The sequence below is a fragment of the Ruditapes philippinarum genome, unplaced genomic scaffold, assembly GCF_026571515.1.
Source record: "Ruditapes philippinarum isolate M1 unplaced genomic scaffold, ASM2657151v2 ctg4851_1_1_1_1, whole genome shotgun sequence".
NCBI classification, from domain to species: Eukaryota; Metazoa; Mollusca; class Bivalvia; order Venerida; family Veneridae; genus Ruditapes; species Ruditapes philippinarum.
Window position 1 is genome coordinate 1 of NW_026855052.1, and position 24,159 is coordinate 24,159.

The following is a 24,159-nucleotide window of genomic DNA, read 5'->3' on the forward strand; positions in this document are numbered from 1 at the left end:
ATAATAAGCGTGGTATTTGCTCGTTTAGCAAGACATACCTTTTTTAGGAGGAATTTTGATGATACAAATTTTGGGACCTCCTTTGAAACTGTTTCCGATATTGTGAATAGTTCCGTCTGCATCATAATGAGGATGAGCTGTAGCCGAGTGAACAGCTACATAGTCTCTTAGATTGACCTGTATAGATAATAATGATAAATAATACATACTTTGTTCCTTTTTTCCTTTTCTAAAATACTTTTAAAATGAAAAACAACATATTGTCCAATGGAAAAGAATGGACGGGTGGTGGGCATATATATGGTGTCTTCCTGTATCGATTCAGATTGGTTGTCAAAGATCAAAAGTTAAATGTCAAATTAACGGTTTGTTTGTAAAATTTTACAAATGACTGAAATAAAAAAGTGTAGGTAATATCAAAGCCTGACTTTTAAATTAAGCATTCGTTAACCTATTATTTGTTATCTAGTTTCAGGATCAATTTTAATGTTTATTTCCCGCTAAATCATCCTCTAAGCTCTCTTAAGGTTTCAGGATCAATTTTTAAATATTTTCTCTGAATAATTCTCTTAATAAGCCTTCTTAAGGTTTCAGGATCAAGTTCTAAAATATTTCTCCAATAAATTCTTTTAAGTTCTTTTAAATTCCATCCATTCTCTCATTCTACGGTTTCATGATTAATTTCATAACATTTTCTCTAACTTACTTCCTCTGTGATCTCTATTGTTTCAAGATCAGTATCAAAATTATTTTCTTTATCTTACTCTGTTTAGGGTCCGTAATGTTTCAGGTGGAAATACAAAACAATTTCCTTAGACCTAATCTCAAGTGTCTCTCTTATTTCATGACCTATTTCAAATCATTTTCTTGAGCTGTCATACTAAGGTTTTCTATGGTTTCAGGACCAATTTCAAGTATTTTTCTTCAACTTACTCTCTCTAGTGTCTCTAAGGTTTCAGGATCAACTTTCCTAATAAACTGTGTCTCTGTACTAGCATATAACTCATCTTTTAATGGATACAAATTAACATTTGTGTTGTCATTCCTCTCATCTACGACGAAATGACTCAAAAATCTGAAAGAAGCAGGTAAATAGGTCTGCTATTTATTATCTTTGAAAATATAATATCACATGGGGAAAACGCATTACTATATTTCTTATTCCGGTTCCTTTAAATAAAATTTGATAGGTGTTAAAACATCAGCTATGAGTGGCCATCGTCACAATCTGTTTGATAGGCTGACATTATATTAAGCAACATAACTGGAAACATACATGCAAAATTCTGCCTCAATTGGATACAACACTACAATACAATTTATTCCAGGTGCTCCTAACTTTTCTTGAAGCGGGCTGCGTTTCATAGAAAGTCCTTAGTGTATCCCAAGTCTTAGGACATAAAACCATCTTTAGGTCGTTTCAATAAATATTTCTATCTTCAGTCAAATACTGCTGACTATAGATAAATAGATTTACATGTGAACAGTTGAGAAAACAATGAAAGACCCTTTTATTCGTAATGTGTAAATATCCATCATCCATCATTTTATTTAGTCATAACATAGGAGTCATAAGTGAAGCGATTTTCTTTGAAACGCAAAATTGTCACATTTCTTTGGTATTAAGACTGATTTCAGACTTTTGGCTTTCTATGAAACGCAGCCCAGTATGACATAAAGTGGCCCTCTAAATTAGTTACTTATATTAAAGAAACCCTGGAGACAATTTTCCTCTGAGATTATTTGTAAATAGATCAAGCATGTCAGTGACTTTAATCACTTCATTTTACAAGGAAATCTTTAGTATTTAGAGAATATAAACAGCCATACCTTTGAAAGATATTTTTACATGGGTCAGGGACTGGTAGGGTACCGAATCCAGAGATAACGATTCTTTGTGCAGCAAGATTCTCGGTGTATGATTCACTTTTAAGGAAGCGATTTTGGTATGTTACCTTCTTGTTTTCTGTAACAAAGATTATAATAATCATCGCAAACATTGTGATAACATCGTTTCGTGAATAAAAAGTCTCAAGCATTTGCTTTATAACAAAGTATGAATTTCTTATATTCATAACAAAAAAGCAACGTTCATTATACACGTGTCGCAAAATTCAAATTACGCCGCATACGTGTTACTAAGGTTATAGAATAGCAGGCATGCAATTTTACTAAATATATGATTTCTCTAACTTATCTAATTAATTAAAAGTTTATTTCAATATATTATAAATTAAAGTTGAACCATTTTTATCTAAGCAAAAACCAAAAAAAATACGTTATTTTGGCTCATCCCTAGTAAATGGTTACATGACACACTATAAATATGTTGTAGTGTGTGTAAGAAATGCTACAATGATTTCATTATCTAACAGAAAGCTGACTACATCCTTATTGCTGGTACATGTTTAAACATCATTTTTTATGAAGCATTATGAACCGTAGTGGAAATCTCGTAAGCTCTGACTTATTCCTGATAGCTGAAATGACATTATCCCAAATTTTTAACACTACACATGATGGTACCGTGGCATTGGGATACATTTAGCATTAATTTTATAAGGCCATGCGATAGTACTAATTGTGACAAATCATAAAAATATGTCCAGGGGCCTCTCTTACTTTGACCAAAATGGACATAGGAAATCTTTTATTTACTGCGTGCGCACGCGATAGGTAAAACGCACGCATGCACAAGTCAAACATATTGCATAGCCACGTAATGGTTTTCACATCAATCGTGTGGCCACTCAATATTATTGCGTGACTGAGCATATACTATAACTATTGGGTGCACACTTAATATCTATTGCGTGGCCACTTATTCCCTTTCGCATGCGCAAGTAGTAAATAAAATATTTAAAAATTAAAATGTCTTCTTGGGTCACAGTAAGACGGGGCCCTAGGTATATGTATTTGATTTGTCAGGTAGTGTAACCTTGACATATTTAAGTTAAGTACAAACCTATATGGAACCTTGTGATCATTGCCAGGGGATCAAACCAATGATTGTACTTGTATTCTCCAACCTCGTACATTCCAGGTCCATTTCTGTACAGACTTCCGTTAACCCATTCTGGAATTTCTCCTGGTTAGATGAAATTTATGGTAAAAATTAACAGATTGTAATATATACAGGAAATGCTTTTATACTAGTAAAATTGTTATGCTTATTGCTAAAAGGAGCTCCACTGAGGTCAAATGGCCTAAAACATTAAATTTGAAGTTATTAATACATCAAGGGAATCACTTAAAAAAGGGAAAAATCCGCAAATGATTATAAGGCAATAAATTCAGAATTTATATGAATTGCGATATTGAATGCGATTTTTAGCCCAACTTGAGTGAAAAGCGTTTCAAAGCTTTTCATTTTTGGGTCATTTTGCGCAATAAAATGATAATTCTGGAGAAAAAAAGTGAGAGGAAATGATCTCAACATTTGCAAACAAATTATTGGTTCAGACCAACATCATATGGTACACAAATGTCGAAAAAATATTTACAGTCTCGTCATGCCAAAAACACCTCCGTAGAGACCTTTTAATTTTTAAAACATTGGGGATTTTGTATATATTTCAACTTCTTCTTAAATAACTCTGCACACTAAAGAGATACACCATAACCTTGTTATTAAAATTAATGCGTTACTGCAGTATAGAAAATACTTACCAATATAAGTAATTTAAAAGCGTTCAAAATTTCTACATTATATTGTAAATGTAATTTATCAAAAGTTTTTTTGAGTTTAACCGTTAATCTATTAAGATTATGTTTGCGTAACATTTACAAAGAAAACTTTCTCAAATACCTGTAATCTTTCCCTCAACAGGATTCTCGTGTTCTTCTTTGATTGTTTGAAAAAGCTTGTGCATATTCTGCTGATAAAAACAAGAGTGCTATGATAGTCAAAAATCACTCACCAGAGCCATGCATGAATGTCACTAATCACGATGTTCATATCTTTGTAAATAATAATTTATAAACACATCAAACATATCATATAAATAATTGTCAAGATAGCCATTTTATTTAAAAAGAAACACGAATGTCTGCCATTTCTGTTATTTTGACAATTGTGGCGTTCTATCTGGTTCGCGCTTTGTGTCTTAAATGAAATGAATTTGGATTTTGCTGGTGTAACCTAACTAACGGTGAAGGGTGTGGCTCTAAAAGATGTTTCTGCCCTACGGAAGAGAAGCCTTTCAACTATTGTCTTATTTTGTTCCTCGATGCGAAAAATTTTGTCCTAGGGAGAATATCTCTACGACGACAGACAGCTTGGGAAGACCTTCGTTGCGACTCTACAAAAGAAGCAAGTCTTACAGATGTCCTCTTCCCAGAAAAGAAGCAAGTCTTAGAAAGCTCCACTTCCCAGATAAGAAGCAAGTCTTAGAAAGTTCCGCTTCATAGGCGCACAGCAAGTCTAAGGAGCGCAGCATGTATAGGGAGCGCAGTAAATCTACGGAGCGTAACAAGTCTAAGGAGCGCAACAAGTCTAAGGAACTATTGGACTTGCTTCGCTCATTAGACTTGCTGCGCTCATTGAGTTTAATAGGTATTAATCTAATACTGCAGCAAGTCAAATAAGCACAGCAAGTCTAAGGAACGCAGCAAGTATATTATTGCAGCAAGTCTATTGAGCGCAGCAAGTCCAAGGATCGCAGCTATTCTTAAGCAATAGTCACAAATACTGCTCGAAATATCAAAAAAAAAAAAAAAAAAAAAAAAAAAAAAAAAAAAGACCCCCCCCAAAAAAAAAAAAAAAAAATGACACCAAAACTTGATTATAATGCATGTGTTATTTTACATTTTTTATATATATAGACTTCAAAAAACTATTATTTATTACATACATATAAATGTAAATTTTATTTACCGTGTTTTCACTGTAAAAAGTTATTTTTCACTGCAGTGAAACATATTTTCCGTATTTTCACTGGTGTCTTGTCGGACTTCTTTCTTCTTAATTTAGCCAATACACAAAATTAAAAGGGGATTCTTCCTATTCATAAGTTTAAAAAAGAGAAAAAGTATAATTATAATAAACAGAAAAAATAAGTTTTTTTTTCTATTAATACAGGATTTATTTTCATCTTGAGGAATGAAAATAATAATATTTCACTTGTGGCTTCCTCAACTCGTGAAATATTTATTTTCATACCACTCAATAAAAATAATATCCTGTATTTATAGAAGAAACTTGAATATCTTCTATATCTTTTATAAAAGAAATATATTCAGTTAAGTTTCAAGCAAAGCATATAAGTTTCCAAAATTGTTTTTAACAAATTGAATATAAAGGAAATCCTACGAAAAAAATGAAGCGGTTAGTTACGAGCTCCCGCTTAACGTAAATAGATTCCTCACAAATATGTGTATTATTAAAATACTGCCCGTAGGCCTGTGTTAAATTAACCATGTATTTTACAAATATAAACACAAGACTGACTCACGCTTACGCCTTTTTTGTACACATGGATATCATGTGTCCTTCCGAGATTCCAAACTGAGCTTTTATTAAATTTATGTATATATATTCAGACATGCAATTCTATGTCTCTAATATAATTAAAATAATATAAAAATTGATTACCTTTAATATATTAGAAGACTTTTAGTATCACTACGTGTTTAGTGACCTATACTACCCTTACAAAATAAAAAATAATGGCGTCCGGTCTCGCTCGCATGATTTTTTTATCAATGCGGAGTGAATACTACACTAGTAATTAAGGTTTTATATCTTCTACCATTGTGAAATATAAAACTTCTGTAAAAATAGACCCAACAGTTAATGTATCTTTACTTCATATGACCTGAAAAGGAGACGACAATATGTTTTTCAGTATGTGATATAAAATAACAAAATTTATTTAAGCTGTTATAAATAATACAGTTACAGTATTCTTTTCAATTTAAACAAAAGTTAAAGATTGAATTTGATTTTATCTGCATCTGGTCATCTGTGCATGTACTAAATGAAAAAAGTTTAACTGTTAAAACATGTCAGATTGACCTCATTTTATTTGTAGTATTTTGTTTATTATTTTAACCATGTCTTTTTTAACAAAAATGGAATTAAATGAAAGATAAAATGAAAAAATAAAAAACAAATATTTTAATACAAATTGTCACACAACTAGAATAACACCATTGGTCTGTTATGTCACATAATAATAAATCCCTTATTGAGCTTTGTTGTACATATTTTTTACATATTTTGGATGGTAGATTATATGATGACATTGTTGGTAATTATACATGTCTTACTTATGTTGGTTCCAATGTTTGTTTACATTTGTAACGTACTTCAATGTTGATAAGACCACCTTCCTTTAAGATCATAGTGAGGCTTTATGGAAATTCCGGGGGTCAAGTCAGACAAGAAGGTCTTTCAAATGATTTTAAGGGAGTTTCCAAATACAAATTGTGCAATTCACACAGAGATACATTTATTGAAAAATTGACCAACGCATTTAATTTAAACGCGAATAGTATCATAAATAGCATTGATATTAACATTTATTCGGTTAGTGAGATTTTAAATATATTGAATCTTCTGCAGAGAATATGAATGTTCACTATTAATGAACAAGGTAATAATACATGGTGGGACAAAATTGTAGCGAACTGAAACAAATTAAGTACGCTATGTTACGATAGACAATTGATTTACAAAATTTCAGAAATTATAAACAGTTTATAAAAACGTATTATATTAAAAAGCGCCTTTATCAGCATATTATAAGAAACGAGTTACTTAAATAAGTGTAGGTAAAATCCTAAAACGTTTGGGCAAATGTTGAAATCTAGTCAAAGTAAAGATGAAATTAAATCTCAAAATATAAAACCCGATACACAAAGATTTATTATGGAAGGATAATCTTCCAGGTTTGATTTAGATGAGTTTACCGACGAGCAAACTGCTATTTTGAATTCGGAGTTAACTACAGAACCATCAAATCATAGGGGTATATCGTTGATAAATTAATGTATAAAATATATCCTCATATATTATTTACGATAGGTTATGCACATGGGCCGAATAATTTAACTAACAAGAGGGCCAAGATGGCCATAGATCGCTCATCTGACCCATCGAACTCATCCAAACAATTACCTAGACAAGCATTCTCAGACCAAGTTTCATGGAACCTTGTGATCATTGCCAGGGGATCAAACCAATGATTATACTTGTATTCCCCAACCTCGTACATTCCTGGTCCATTCCTGTACAGACTTCCGTTAACCCATTCTGGAATCTCTCATTTTTAGATAAAAATTGTGATATCGAATTGGATTTCTTGTCAATTTTAAAACAACAGCTAAAAAGACTTTGAACATAATAAGGAACAGTCAACAACATGGAAGTATAAGATAAAGATGATCAATGTATTTTGTATCACGACACATAAATCACAATTTAAAATAGAGTGACATACATAGCATAAAAAGATATAACACTGCTGCCAAATAATAAAAAAACAAAAAACAAAATAAAAAAAAGATGGAAAGAAAGCATACAAAAAACTAAAATCTAATATCTATATAATTATGTCAAGAAAAATGTAATCTAAAACAATAAATAAACAAAATTGAAACACCAGCAAGCACATAATGGTAAACTATGCATGTAAAAATACATTGATATCAATTGACACAATTCAACACATTGTGACAACTTAAAACTACACAAGTGGTGTTACTAAACTGTAAAGGAAAGATAAGTTGTAATATAAGTTTTCATGTGGTATTATTATAAATTGTCGAGAGCAATACTGAAGTCTATGGGTGGTATTGAACGAGTTCTCAGCTATACAAACTATACATGCCGAGGCGCTGTCAACCAGTATTGTTCTCAACAATGTATAGTGACCTCACCTTTGGAGACACATTAAAAGAACTTTGAAAATTCAATGCAAGTTCAAAAATGACTTGATAAGAAATGAGGAAATCCTAAAATAAATACGAGGCAAGATGGAGTATGATATGCAATTGGTATAGTTTCGTTTACTCTGAAATTAAAAACGAGACTTAATAGGGTACGATATGCATTCGATATGGACTTTTTGGACTGAGGTTTCCTGTATGAAATCTTTTCACATGAATGAATTTAACATAGAAATATTTTTAAATGTAGGTCTACTGTACTGTTTCAGAGATATTATTTATTGGTCAATTGTTTTTAGCTCACCTGTCACACAGTGACATGGTGAGCTTTTGTGATCGCTTTTCGTCCGGCGTCCGTCCGTCCGTCGTCTGTCCGTCGTCCGTCCGTCCGTCCGTAAACTTTTACTTTAAACGAAATCTCCTCATAAACCGCTAAGACAACTTCACAGAAATGTTCCTTTGGTAGTCGTGAACTTTAAAAAATGTTCAAAGAATTTAATTCCAAGCAGAACTCTGGTTGCCATGGCAACAGAAAGAAAAAACTTAAAATATCCTCTTTTAAAAAACCGTAAGAGCTAGAGCGTAAATATTTGGCTCCGGTGGTCATTGATTTTCCTTATTTGTATATAGTAAAAACTTAAAAATCTTCTTTTAAAAAACCCAAATAGCTAGAGCTTAGCTATTAAGCATGAAACATCTTCTAGTGGGTGTCTACCAAGTTTGTTCAAATAGAAGCCCTTGGGTCAAAATTGGCCCCGCCCCAGGGGTCATTGTTTTTCCCTTTATGTATATAGTAAAAACTTAAAAATCTTCTTTTAAAAACCCCAAATAGCTAGAGCTTAGCTATTAAGCATGAAACATTTTCTAGTGGGTGTCTACGAAGTTCGTTCAAATAAAATCCCTGGGGTCAAAATTGGCCCCGCCCCAGGGGGTAATTGTTTTTCCCGTTATGTATATAATAAAAACTTTAAAAATCTTCTTTTAGAAAATCTTTAGAGCTAGAGCTAAGATATTTAGCATGAAACATCTTCTAATAGGTGTCTACCATTTTTGTTCAAATAAGGACCCTGGGGTTAAAATTGGCCCCGCCCAGGGGATCATTGATTTTTCCTTATATGTATATAGTAAAAACTTAAAAAATCTTCCGTTGAAAAACCCAAAGAGCTAGAATTTAGATATTAAGCATGAATTATCTTCTAGTGATTGTCTACCAAGTTTGTTCACATAAAAACCCTGGGGACAAAATAAGCCCGCCCAGAGGGGGGGGGGTCAATGTTTTTCCCTATATGTGTATAGTAAAAGCTTAAAAAATATTCTTAAAGCTAGAACTTAGATATTTATCATGAAACATCTTCAAATGGGTGTCTACCATGTTTGTTCAAATAAAAGCCCCTGGGTAAAAATTGGCCCCGTCCACGAGGGGCCTATATACAAGTTAGCGATTTCAGGGCCATCATGGCACTCTTGTTTAATATTTTATGAGTATTAATGTACGTGTTCATGTTTCTTTTTTTTCATGCATTTGTTCGAAACAGATACGTTACTATGATTTAATATTCGTTTTCACTTTGTGGAATACATTTAAATTGTAAAGTATATCCAAGCTAAACTGAATTAAAATATCAGTATTTTTATTGACTGAAACTGCTCTTATTTAAAAATAATGTATTTGGAATAAACGAATGAAAAGTATCAAAGTAACAATTTGCCAAGATCAATAATTCACCATTACATATAGCCTAATGTGTATGGTTAGTGGAGACTCGATGTTGTGAGGTTGATTCAGACCGTTGTGCTCTCAAACATAGGATAGCAATAAAAAAAGATGAACCTTTCCATACATATTAGAACAGCGTGAATTACATTGTTATGGATTTTTCAAAACATATTATTTCTGGCTTCCATAAATTTATATGTCGCTTCTTTGAATTTTGTCGTGGCTGACAGTACTATAAAACAGTTACTGAAGTCTCTGAAGCCATGAAAACAAAAAAGTAACATAACGTTTTATTTAATGTGCTATGTCAAATATTGTGACCTATGCATGTCATAAAGTAAATTCTTACATACCTGTAATCTTTCCCTCAACAGGATATTCGTGTTCTTCTTTGATTGTTTGAAAAAGCTTGTGCATATTTGGCTGGCACAACTATATTACTTTTCCACTTAGCTTAATTTGTAAAATACTTCAGTTATGGTAGGCTGAAAACAAAATTCATACAAGTTATCATAAAAAAATACAATGGTAAAATTTAGATTAAAATGTATAAATAGGTCTTTTTTGCCAACGACAACTTGTTCATATTGAAACTGAGCAGTAGCAAAATTATAATGTTTAACTTCTACCGCTTCCCTCCCTAAATGTTTAATAAGCTATGATTATGTCCACCTGGAAAGTACTCTTCAATCTCCGCGTCAGCCATTACGGGAGCAAAAAATGAATTCATGAATTTCAAGCTTTTTTGTCTTCCCAGGCTTCAAAGTTGTTCAGTAAAACTGAGCAATTGTGCCATTTCAACAAGTTGTTGGTAAACAATTTTGCTGTGGTTAAACTGTATCAATAACCAGAAGAAAAAAAGTACCTCTAGGAAAACTCACCACGTATTCCGCATAACGATTTAAAAGAGAAGGATACCACTAAAAGTCCAGTATTGGCAAAAACCTCGGCTAGCGTCTGTGTGAGCTAGGTGTTTAACCAATAGAATTCAGTATTGTACTGAACACTGTATAATAAACACATAATTATTCACACAAACAAAAAACAGAACATTGTTTTAAAAAATTAATCCTTCTTGTGTTATATTATGTTCCTGTCTCTATTTGATTTCAATTGATAGCTCTACATTTCAGTAATATAAAAGTGATGGGGCGGCATACGTCCCTGGAAAGTTAAATAGCTTTGATCAATACAACGTACGAAATATAACACTTCAGGACACGTAATCTTCATACATTTTTTGAAGAAACAAGAGATTAAATACCTAATTTCCGCTTAGAATTAAGTTTATCTCAAAATTTAAATACTCTAAATATGTATTGTTTAATGAACGTTTCATTTTTTTGATGTTTATTATTATGCTTAATATTCAATTCTGTGTATCTTGTTTGAATCCTAGGAGAACTTACTGAAACACAATTATGTTTTTATTTCAGAATGGCATAACACCATAGTAATACAAAAATGGTTTTATTTTCACTTTGCTTAGCCTGAGAAAATACAAAGTGCCGAAATTTCTCATCTATAGCATTTATACTCAAGTTTTTTTACTATATGTGCTAAGTTTTTCATAGTTAATTAATTCGTTTGGTTCTTTCCAATATTATCTTCATAAATGTAATCATTGTTTCACTAACTTTCTGAAGTATAAGTAATTAGCAATAAGTAGAAATGTTCGAATTGAAAATTTTAGAACTGATTTATAGTACTTGACAAGTCTATTTTATCACGTGTTAAATAAATTCTGATTGACTGTAATTTGCTGACCAATCAGATACAATACCATATGTATTATCTTATCACAGGTAGGTGATCAGTTAAGTAACCGTCTTGATGAGATTATGACACCTTTAGTATCCGATCGATACGTGCAGGTGATTGAGAAGCATGATAACATGGGCAGAATATTTGAATAAACAAACTTGGCACGGTGTAAGACCGAAACTGGAATCGTCAGATGCCGGTGCTTTGACTGAAGACGAGGGATATTGCCCTGCAAAGTAAGCAAGGACTACACGGAAGGGAACTAGAGTGTATGCGCCCTAGCACGAAATGTTATCTAGAAAGGCCCTTGGCTTGGTAACAACAGCCTTTGGCAGGCTACCTTTTATAATTACCATTTATAATTGACTTAGGTTACTGTACATTTAAGTGCCCATTGACCGCTATACAGTAAGCTACTCTCGTCTCAAAATTTATATTTTTAGCTAATACTCTGTTGAAATTGCACGGATGTAAATTCCTCACCACTTTGTGCTTCAAAATTAACACACGCTTTAATGGCATGACTGTTGACATACCCCATTCTATTAAATGTCGGACTCGGCAAACTGTCGCACTCGACGAGATGTCTTTCGGTGAAACGTCATGGAAACCTGAAGTCCGTACCCTAATAGCGAAAGATTCTTCTTCTGTCTGAACAAATAAGATGGATGAACCTTCATTCAACATATACTAACGGAACTGAATAAAACATATTTGACATTATTTTGACTATTTAATGACAAAACATATTTATTACAAAACAAAATAATTACCTTGACATTAATCCATTGAATGATAAAGAATGTTTAAAGTTGTAAAAAATCAAATTTCCAATTGCTTTTAAGTGTATGTATCATCTATCTATAAACACATCGCGAAATTATTCGGTTTCAATGAGTTATCTATATACGCACAGCGAAAACATCCTGTTTCAGTGAATTAACTTTAAATACGTATGTGCACAAACGAGTTTTTTGTTATGTATTTGTATAACTATGTTACTTACAAGTTTATAAAGTAATAAAAACAAATAAAATTCTGATTATTTTTGGCTTTTTTATTGTCTTATTATTATTTTATTTTATCCTACATAAAACAGCTAAATCAATTAGCATCATCTACATAGGTATCTATTTATCATCGCTGAAACAAACTCTCTCCATAATGTTAAGTCTTCTTCACATAAATCAAAGTGTTTTCATTACATTGTACAATAACAAGCTGTTGCATTTTTATGTTTAAATTTTATCCTATTTTTTGATCAATTCGATCCATTATTATAAAGTTTTTCTTATTGTGCATTATGTGTGTAAAAACATGTAATCCTTGCATTGCTTACACTAGCTATATATTGATAACGATCATTAATTTCGACAGAAAACAAAATTTTGAATATGGATGTTATGTAATATATTCTTTGTTTTTTGTTGTTGTTTTTTTTTTTGTTGTTGTTTTTATGTTTGATATTATTTCGGGGGTGGGTGGTGAGGTTAGGTGTTTTAATGTTGTTTGTTTTTATTTTTGATGCTGTTGTTGTTGTTGTTGTTGTTGCCTTTTTTGTACAATGTAACTTTTCAAGTATTTTCGAAGCTGCAGGGTGGAAACCATATTTAAAAAAGATGAACTTATTTATTGAAAAAATTTAATGTAGCATTTATAGAAAAAATATGTTCGTTGTTCTATTATTGTTGGCCATACCAAAATATAAAATGTAGAAATCGAAATTTATATATATAATAGCATGAAAGTTATGTCACCATTACATACAACCTAATGTGAATGTTTAGTGGAGATGTTGTGAGGCAGACCTTTGTGCCCTCAAACATACGATAGCAATAAAAAAAGATGAACCTTTTCATACATATTAGTACAGCGTGAATTACATGGAAACTGGTATCGTCAGAAGCACGAAATGTCGTCTTGAAAGGCCCTTGGCTTGGTAACTACAACCTTTGGCACGCTACCTCACCTTACTACCATTTATTATTGACTTAGGTTACTGTACATATAAGAACCCATTGACCGCTGTACAGTTAGCTTCTTTCGACTCAAAATTTATATATTTAGCTAATACTCTGTTGAAATTGCACGGATGTAAATTTATCACCACTTTGTGCTTCAAAATTAACACACTCTTTAATGGCATGACTGTTGACATACCCCATTCTATTAAATGTCGGACTCGGCAAACTGTCGCATTCGACGAGATGTCTTTCGGTGAAACGTCATGGACACCCGGAGTCCGTACTCTAATAGCGAAAGATTCTTCTCCTTACAAAACAAAATAGTTACCTTGACATTAATCCATTGAATGAGATAGAATGTTTATAGTTATAAAAAATCAAATTTCCAATAGTTTAAGTGTATGTATCATGTATCGCGAAATTATTACGTGTCAATGAGTTATCTAACTATCTATCTACGCACAATGAAAACATCCTGTTTCAGTTAATTAACATTAAATACATATGTGCACGAACGAGTTTTTTGTATGTATTTTGTATAACTATGTTACTTACAAGTTTACAAAGTAATCAAATTTCTGACTAGTTTTGGCTTTTTATTGTCTTATTATTTTATTTCATTCTTCATAAAAAAGCTATATCCAATTAGCATCATCTACATAGGTATCTATTTAACATCGCAGAAACAAAATCTCCATAATGTTGAGTCTTCTTCACATAAATCAACGTGTTTTCATTACATTGTACAATAGCAAGCTGTTGCATTTTTATGTTTAAATTTTATCCTATTTTTGATCAATATTATAAAGTTTTCTTCGGTAAAAAATGTAATCCTTGCATTGCTTACACTAGCTATATATTGATAACGATCATTAATTTCGACAGAAAAAAATGGAATTTGGATGTTATGAAATATATGCTTTGTTGTTTTTGTGTTGTCTTTGTTTGTTTGTTTTGTTTTATGTTTGATTTTTTTTTTTCGGGGGTCGGTGGTGAGGTTGAGTATTTTTATGTTGTTTGTTCTTATTTTTGATGCTGTTGTTGTTGTTGCCTTTTTCGTACAATGTAACTTTTCAAGTATGTTTGCTATATTTTGAAGCTGCGGGATGGAAACCATATTTAAAAAAATACTTTCATGCTGTCTAACATATCATTCATGTTGCCTTACTGATATCAAGTATAAAGCACTACTTTAAAATACTGTTAAATTACATTCTGTGTAAAATGAAACAGACCAGATTTTTTCATTGTAATTAGATTTAATATTGCACCATGAAATATTGATAATTTGTATAGAAATATATTATATTGCATAAAACCTATTTTATCTAACAAATCATCAGACTTTTTTTATTTTTGTTATAATCTTACAAATACACTCTTCACTCTTTATTCCCACAAATATCCAGTACATTTTCCATGGTTGGATAAACTTGAATTTAAACATTGATCAGTAACGTGTAGAAGTAAGATAAAAAAAAGTATAAGGAATAAAATTACTTCAACATAGTCCCTTATTTGTGAATATAATTTAAATGTGTACCAATATGAAAATTTGCCTACAAATATATCTGTATACTATTCACTGTAAATATTTAACAAATAACTTTTGCTGTAACTAAATCGTTATCAAAATCTATAGGTTTTTTTTTTTGCAAAATTTAGTTTATTTTTGTATTTCTACAATCTCAAATGACTTAGTGCAGAACCGAACCTTATTTATCACTTTTGATTAAAAATACGTAGACAGTGATCTCATATTTAGCATGAAAGCTTTATAAAATAATAATGTTACAAAAATTAAACATTGTGGCTTGGATATTAACATACATTAACTTTGTTTCTATTCCAAACACTTCATATACAAACATTAGTATATATGTATATACTTGGAAAAACTGTTATAATAACATTTTGTTAACTACCATCAGATATCAAAATCAAAAAGACAAGTCTTAACGCAGCTTTACTGAGATTAACTCCTGCACTAAGCAATCCGGAATTTCGTATACTATACTGATAAAAAAGGTGTAATTTTCGGTTTTTATTTCCAACAATAACACTAATGTTTGTCTTGAGACTTTACTGATTCGTTTTGAACAAGCCATGAAAATCTTTCGGAAATCGTGGTATATCAAATTCTGCCCTGGCAATTTCCTTCATAGATTTAGCATCAAGTACCAGTAAGAAGGCGTTCTTTCCTTTGTCATAATCTGAAGTGTTCACAGATGACAATACTACACCTGAAAAAGAATTTAAAAACGAGATTTGTCTTTATTCGAAATAAAGAAGTTTATACAAGTCATGTAGCATTAACTTTTGTACAGTGCCTGTTTTGCATTAGACAAAAAGTGAGGCACATTCAACTCAAAAATTTAATTAATTTACCTAAAATTAACTATCATTAACACAAAATCAATAGTGCCTCAAGTTTGTTCATTTGTTCAACCCACTGCTTAATATATATACATTCAATGCCAATAGCTTATGCATGAAATGTGCGGGTTTTGTTTTGCTGTTATCAATTTCAGTCGGCAATTAACAATTAGAGCATATAATAAAGTATAAAACTTTTGTTTTTCTTTCTGGTGCCCTTGTTATATGGCTTTCTGATAAAATATGTTACATATTGCCAATTTTGAAAAATTTCACTCAAAAAATAAATACTGATAATTGAAATTTCAAATATGAAGATAACAAAATCAAAGCTAACCGTCATCTTCATCTGAACCATTTGGATTAGGTACAAACACTGGCTCTGAGGGATAGCATTTGTCCTCACCCCATTCCTTGAATGTCTTAGTGTTGATGTCAATTTTCATTACCTATGATTTGAATTTCATGAGAAAAAATTATAACTATGGCATACTGATAAATTGTTTCAAGAGAGGTTTCTACAGCAATATCGTTATTTATTCAAAGAATGACAAATGATTAAAGATTTTGGCTATTAATGTCAAATGCTATCATTTAACTAATATTTGCTTAAGAATGGGTATTATTGCTAGATAAAGTAATTATACATGTTTAGTTATATCTGTCAAATGTTCTCTAAGTATTGCACAACTACAGTTTCCAGTTCGCTATAAAGTTTGATTTTCATAAGAGATTTACAAGTGAAGCTGAGGAGTGTTTTCATATGTATATCTTAATATCAGATGTTTCTAGCATAAAATGAATTTTAAAAGAAATCATACTTTTTGCCATTCTAGAAGGCAGCAAAATGAAGTACTTGTATATAAAATGTTGGTCAGTCTCGTGTACCTTTTGTTTGGAACTTGCAGATGAACTAGTAACATGTTAATAAGTCTAATGCCACTAATTCCACTATTGTTCTGAACATATCAAGGGGCCAATAACATATTTTCCTTTATATTTCCTTTACTACAATAATAAAATAAATACATTTAATAGGTTTCAAATGTTTAACTAAAAATACCATATTAAAAACAATGTATATAATCTATATAAATATATAATCTTTATATACAATGAGCCATACTTATTGACTTACTGTATTAAAATGTTTTCCTTTAGGATGCCAGCCTACCCCATACGTATATCTGTATTTTTTTCCATTGTAACGTTGATAGTTTATTTGTGGAAATTCCATACCTGGCATAAGAATGTGTAATATGAAGCATAACCTGCAATCCATTGTCTAATATAATGACTTACCTAGAATAATTATTTTTGTCAGCTTGTTTATACACTGTAAAAACTTTAGCATCAGGAGCTGACTGGTAATGAATTGCAACAATGCCTGTTAGATACTACAGACAACAAAGATATTAATATTTTAATAAAATAACATCCCTTTTTTGACTCAGTGTCTAAAATAGAGAAAATAAGAATCCATAAAGAAAGTCCAAAACATCAAAATTGAAAAAATTGCAGACTCGGTTTTTTATTGAGCCTGTTCATGGACAGAATTGTCAAAATAACTAAGAGAGATAGGGATTTATTGTTATATGGCACAGAGAATTATGGCTAAAGAGCAGAGGTTGTTTTTGGCTAAGAAGCAAAAGAACATAGATGATCATGGACAAACCCTCAAATTGTAGTGCAGAAAAATATGTATCAAATGAACATAGATGATTCATAAATTTGGCAGTATTTGATATATTACATAACTGTGCAATTTTTCCTTTTGTGTGTGCCTTTACTCTGTAAGAAACTCTTCAATGCTTAACTTTTTCATTAAATTATCTAAAAGTTATATTACGGAAAGCAAAGAGTTGGTTGCTTTTTATTCTCCTAACTCGTAGATTGTTTCTAGTGTTATGAAAATAATGGTGACATTTAATTAATTTATCAAAAGATAGACAACAACCTGTATTAACGAGTGCTTCCCATGTACAATATACGGTGTCGTCTGCTGTCATTTCCGCTGTTGCTGCAGCCTGTGTTATATCCACCAAGTTCTTGTTGCGTGGTGTCTGTATACAAAAATGTAGATATTTTAAAAATTATGTTAAGTCAATTAAATTGTTCTAATCAGAAAGATTTCAGTCTATTCAAGAATATAAATAAGGTTGTATTATATACAAGTTGGCCGTTGGAGAGTTAATTATACAAATTCTAATTCATTTATAATTTAACCATCTGGAGAGATAGTGATTAAGATGTATGCCTATCAACACATGAACGATCGGTTCAAACCTCTTCTTGTCATGACCATGTTTCCCTATTTGACACAAGTTAGTAAATACAGGAAGCCGATTCGAATGTGTTCTAATTTCAGTTCTAAAATGCTTTTCACAATCACAACTAAAATTATTTCACCTTTCCTTAAAGAGACAAAATCAATAGTTTTTATTGCCCACAACCTGCACGAAAGTTACTATATACGTAAATATCATACATCCAAGTTAAGAAATGATTTAGATAAAATTGGTCAAGAAAGTCAAAATTCGATTTTGCTGAGCCTTAAGAGATACAAATTATAATTTACCTAAAATCTGAAACATGTATTTTGCATTAAGTAATGTTGAAATACCTGTTGATTAACTTTTAAAGGTAAGATATATCTCCTAGGTTGAGGGTCTTCAAAGTTTCTCCATTTTTCCTCGCATTGTTCTGAGGATAGATCCTTGAGGTAGACATAGCTCAATGCTTCATTTGATCTTACAGCGCAGAGGTCAACAATTATGTGACCTTGAAAAAAAAGAATTACTCATCAATAAACCGCCTTCGAAATAAAAAGAATTATTTATGTATTCAAAACATTTGAAAAATAATTTATTTAAATACATTTTTCTATACCAGTCGACATATTTATGCATATTGTTTATACACAACCTTATTTTGTCATAATTACTTTAAATTTTATTACAATACTTCGCATGAACAACAAATAACCAAGTGGCCCAAGGAAATTTCTGTAAATATCAATTGGTATTTACCTGCAACGTTCAATTTTATAAAAAGAAGGGTGGGACAGTTTTTCATATTTTAGGCAAAATTTTATATCTATCCAACTTCACTATTAACAAAACTTTAAAACATCTTTTACCGAAATTTTTCTTAACAGACATAAAAAAACACAATTTACAATTTAAACAAAAAAACATAAAAAACACATCTCACCATTTTTTCAATGATTTTTAAAGAGGGAACACCATTAAGGTCACTTTATATTTTATTTTTGATGACTTCTACATTTCTTTTAAAAATGCAAACTTTCTAAAAAAAAACATAAATAAAAGGATTTATTGCCCCCATAAATTTTAAAAAGTTTAATTTAAAAAATAAAAAAACTTTTGCTAAAAAAAATTATTTGAAAAAATCAAAATTTAAAACTTTTTACTTGCTAGAATTTATAATAACTGTATACTTAAGTTTTAATTTTCAACTTACCCCCTCATTCAGTACTTTTAGAAATAACTTAAAAAAAAAATAGTTAACGTATGGTTTTGCACAGTGAATTTTAACATATCTTTCCATTATCGTAACCAGAAAATTCAAAACTAAAGGGCTTTTTTACAAACAACTTTCCATAGGGGAAAGGGAATTTTTCGGGTTTTCCTACAAAAAAGTTCCTGCCATGCTTTATTTAATAATTCCTGCACAAAAAAAAGGAAATTTTAAAAAAACTAGTTTTAACTTTTGATTCCCCAACCTTTCTTAAAAACTAAAAAATCCATTTTTTGTATCTAAATAATTAAATAAAAAAAACCTTAACTTTTTATTATAAAAACCCAAATTTGTACAATATAAGGAAAAACAAAACTTTTTGAGTGACAAAAAAATACTATTTTAATCCCGCTGAACAAAAAGATACGATCAATCTAAGTTTAAAAATAAAGATCCCAAATAGTGTAAAAATTATAAACCCTTTAAGTGGGGACCAGCCATAATTACTCAAGGCCCAACTCAATTTTCCGCATTATTTTTAGTAGATTCATGAACATTGGTTGTTCGACATACACGTAATAATTTCTGTCATACCAAAACTAGGATGTAGTTGATGTGACTTTGCCTGATGATTTGATGGCAGACATAACTTGACCTTGTGGGAATTCATCTGTTGGTTCTGTAGATGAAATAATAAGTAAATGTTATTACACATATTATTCATTACAATGACAAATTGATGAAGAAATAAGTTATTATAATATCATAAATAAACATAACAAAGTAATTTATATCAAAATACAGCATACGACACCAAACCGTTTAAATTTACAAATTTATCTTAAATCAAAAAATAGAATAACACATTGGGAAAACAAAACAAGAAATAAAATAATTATGCTCCATAAAATTATATATTCTACATCAAACTAATGTCTTTTTCATAAATTATCACATCTTTATTTCGAATAGCTATTCCGCAGAGAAGATGCATATTTTCTTTGAATTAAAGGCATATTATGCCTCGGAAATGAATGCATTTTCCATCTTTAAAAAAAGCAAACATGAGTTTTATTATGTTCTTAATGCATCACAGTATGGTACTATATCTGTTATAGGCTTTACATACATATATCCATATACTGCTTCATGCTGCATATTTATAAATAAATAGGTCATGTTAATGGTTTATGAGCAAATAGATGCTTATCATAATAAGAAAGTAGCGCTGAATGAGAAACGTTTCGTCATAAAAGTAGCAAAAAGTAAATAAATTAATATTTCGACTTCCATTTAAAATACTAGATCATAATAACTGTACTATTTGCCAAAGGATAACAGATACAAAAGTTGTCTCAAGTATTTGGCTAGTCAGTAACTTTTTGGAAACTATAACAGGACACCAAACAAGAGCTGTCGGTAGGACAGCATGCTCGACTATTCTTAGTGCTTGATAGTAAAAAAATGCTTGATAGAGTTACCTCCTCCTGTTTACAGGTTGGGGTCATGATGGTGAACAAGTGTGCAAAGTTTCAAAGCCATATGTCAATGGACTTTGAAAATATTTGAACTATTACAAAAACTTTAACGTAAATTCTAAGTCGAAAAAGGGGCATAATTCTGTCAAAATGCTTGATAGAGTTACCCCCTCCTGTTTACAGGTTGGGTCATGATGTTGAACAAGTGTGCAAAGTTTCAAAGCCATATCTCAATGGACTTTGAAAATATTTGAACTATTACAAAAAACTTTAACGTAAATTCTAAGTCGAAAAAGGGGCATAATTCTGTCAAAATGCTTAATAGAGTTACCTCCTGCTGTCTACAGGTTGGGGTCATGATGTTGAACAAGTGTGCAAAGTTTCAAAGCCATATGTCTATGGACTTTGAAAATTTGAACTATTACAAAAAAACTTTAACGTAAATTCTAAGTCGAAAAAGGGCATAATTCTGTCAAAATGCTTGATAGAGTTACCTCCTCCTGTCTACAGGTTGGGGTCATGATGGTGAACAAGTGTGCAAAGTTTCAAAGCCATATGTCAATGGACTTTGAAAATATTTGAACTATTACAAAAACTTTAACATAAGTGGTTACGCCGACGCCGACGCCGACGCCGACGCCGACGCTCGGGTGACTGCAATAGCTCTACTTATTCTTATCGAATAGTCGAGCTAAAAATAAAAAAAACTATTGAGAAATAAAGATGATTTTAACACAATCAACACTATTGTCAGGGATAAGCCTTTGCTAAATGTACCTTTTTTAGGAGGAATTTTGATGATACAAATTTTTGGACCTCCTTTAAAACAGTTTCCGATATTGTGAACTGTTCCATCTGCATCATAGTGAGGATGAGCACTTGCTGGGTAACCGCTTACATGTTGTAAAGATTAACCCTGTAATAAACGAATACAAGATTTTTATCATTTTTAAACAGTTATAAATACAACAATTCATTTAAAATAAATTTAACCAAATTCTTTTTCCCCTTTTTAAAATTTTTTTTTGATCAAAAATGGGCCTCCCTTTGTAAATTAACGTAACCATTTTGGGGTTTTCATTTAAAGGCTCGATTCTTGATTTTGGGTTTCAAAATTTAAATAAAATCTATTCACAATTTTGGGCCCGTCCAAAAAAATTCTCCAGTATTTAGATATTCATTGGGTGATTTTATATTCTAAAATTGGGGTTTAATAAACGATTCAAAATTCAGAATAATTTAATACAATTTAAAATTCCCTTTCAAAAAAAAACAAAAGACAAACCCCAATATTTTACAATTTAAAAAAAATGAATTTATAAAAAAGTTCTTCAAGTACAATTTTATAACAGATAATTTCAGTTTGGGTTTAGTTTTCCTTAAATTAAAACCCGGAAATAAAATCTTTTTAAAATGTATAACCCTTTTTTTTTGGCTAAAAAGCAAAAAATCAATTTTCCTATTGTATTAATTTTAAAAAACAAATTTAAATGTTTTTTTTAATTTACACTTTTCTTGTCTCTGGGGGTTTAGTAATTTAATTTTTTAAAAAATTTTTTCTAACCCTTTTTTTCTTTTTTTTTGGTTTTTTTAATAGCCAAAAACAGAAGAGGGATATTTTCCACTCTCCTGCTTTACGGTGAAGGAAAGCCTCAGGTCCACTAAAATTTTTTCAGGGGAAAAACGGGGATCTGAAGAAAAACCCCTGACTTCTGTAAGCTTTGCTGGATAGCCCTTTCCCCACATGAAAGAATCCAAACTTTCCCGGAGGAAAGAACCAACAGCGGTGAAGGGCATGTAGTTTGAAGAACTCGGTCATGGGCACCCCAAACCTGTTCTCTTTATGGCCTCCTTAAGTGTCAGGATCAAGTTTAAAACATTTTCTCTCGCCTGTCCTTCTCCCTAGGGTCTCGAGTATCCTCGGGATCAAATTTTAAAAAACATTTCTTAACTTACTCTCTCTAGTGTCTCTAAGGTTTCAGGATCAACTCTTCTTATAAAGTTTGTCTCTGGTACTAGCATACAACTCATCCTTTAATGGATAAAAATTGACATTCGTGTTGTCGTTCTTTTCATCTACTGTGAAATAACTCAAAAATCTGAAAAATCAAACAGTAAGAAATGCATATGTGTACATACAAATTATTATCAACTGGAACTGAAATGAATTTAGTGCTTTTATTAATAACACAACTGAAATTGATTTTTGTGTAACTTCTGGAAGACATGCCCCTCTGTGCATCTTAGGTGCAATACATACTTTTCTCAGCTTGTGGTATTGAAATTATCATATTTCACTCGTGGATACTGCCACTCAAGAAATATATATTTTCATACCACTCGATGAAAATAAATCCTGTATGTAGAAAAAACATATCCTCTACGTACAAAACTCTCGACTTCTGAATACTGAAGACAGACCAACCTTTGAAAGATATTTTGACAAGGTCTGGAACCGGAAGTGTGCCAAATCCATAAATAACAATCCTCTGGCAGCAACATTCCTTTTATAGGTCTCACTTTTTAGATAGCGGTTCTGGTAGGTTACTTTTCTTGTTTTCTGTTACATAAAATTAAAATATGATAAACTATTCATAAAGTAAATTGTTATAAAGCTTTTTATATAAGACATTTTGTTCATTTTTCTTACTTCGTTTCACTTTTTCTCATAAAGATTTTTTAATCCCTGCCTAGGGAGCATTCTCATTTGTTTATTTTTAACCATTAAAAATAAAAACTGACATAGTCTTGTACTACAGATATCCATGCAGCACTCAGAATACCAGTGGCTCGAAAAAGAAGCTACAAAATGATGTGGTGAAAACTTAATATTTTAAACAATATATGTAAAACATAATTTATATCTGAATCGCCTTTACTGTTACTTTAAGAAATTAACATTTATAAATCAAATGCCTGCACTTTCTTAGAAAAACTCAAGATGCACGACAGATGTTGATTATATTGCTCATTATGGGCATGCGCATAGGGTACTTTATATATATACTTAAGTTATGACTGTATTAGGTAACCCTTGAATATTTAAGTAAGTACAAACCTTATGTGGAAACCTTGTGAACATTGCCAGGGGATCAAACCCAATTTATACTTTATTCTCCAACCGCTCGTAAAATTCCGGTCCATTTCCTGTATCAGGACTTCCCCTTAACCCCATTCTGGGGAATCTCTCCCTTATTATCAGGAGACAATTTTTAATCATAAGATTGTTTACAGTGTAGTTAAACATTGATATGTCAATGATTGAAATCACAAATTTTCTTTTAAAAAAGGGACAATTTATTTATTTAATTTTTTTTAAAAAAAAAAAGGTTTTTATCTTTTAAAAAAAATTTTATAAAAACCCCTTTTCCTTTCAAAATAGTATACAATTCAATTCAACCCAAATTTCAAACAAATATTTTTATAATTTTTACCGGGAGCAAAATTACTTTTAAAAATTTCATTTAAAAATGTTAAAATAAATCATAAA

The 24,159-nt window shown here is 31.0% G+C and overlaps 1 protein-coding gene and 1 pseudogene across 1 annotated transcript; both read right to left on the reverse strand.

The window, feature by feature from the left end:
* Nucleotides 1-20: 20 nt before the first annotated feature.
* LOC132741972 (carotenoid-cleaving dioxygenase, mitochondrial-like) lies at nt 21-3,911 on the reverse strand. Its single transcript, XM_060730248.1, has 5 exons — nt 3,809-3,911; nt 2,966-3,088; nt 1,831-1,966; nt 934-1,075; nt 21-177 (listed from the first exon to the last, which is right to left on the reverse strand). Exons 1-5 carry the CDS (start codon nt 3,870-3,872, stop codon nt 25-27), a joined length of 618 nt encoding a protein of 205 aa, XP_060586231.1. The 5' UTR covers nt 3,873-3,911; the 3' UTR covers nt 21-24.
* An 11,506-nt stretch (nt 3,912-15,417) lies between these two features.
* LOC132741976 (retinoid isomerohydrolase-like) lies at nt 15,418-23,844 on the reverse strand (annotated as a pseudogene).
* Nucleotides 23,845-24,159: the final 315 nt, after the last annotated feature.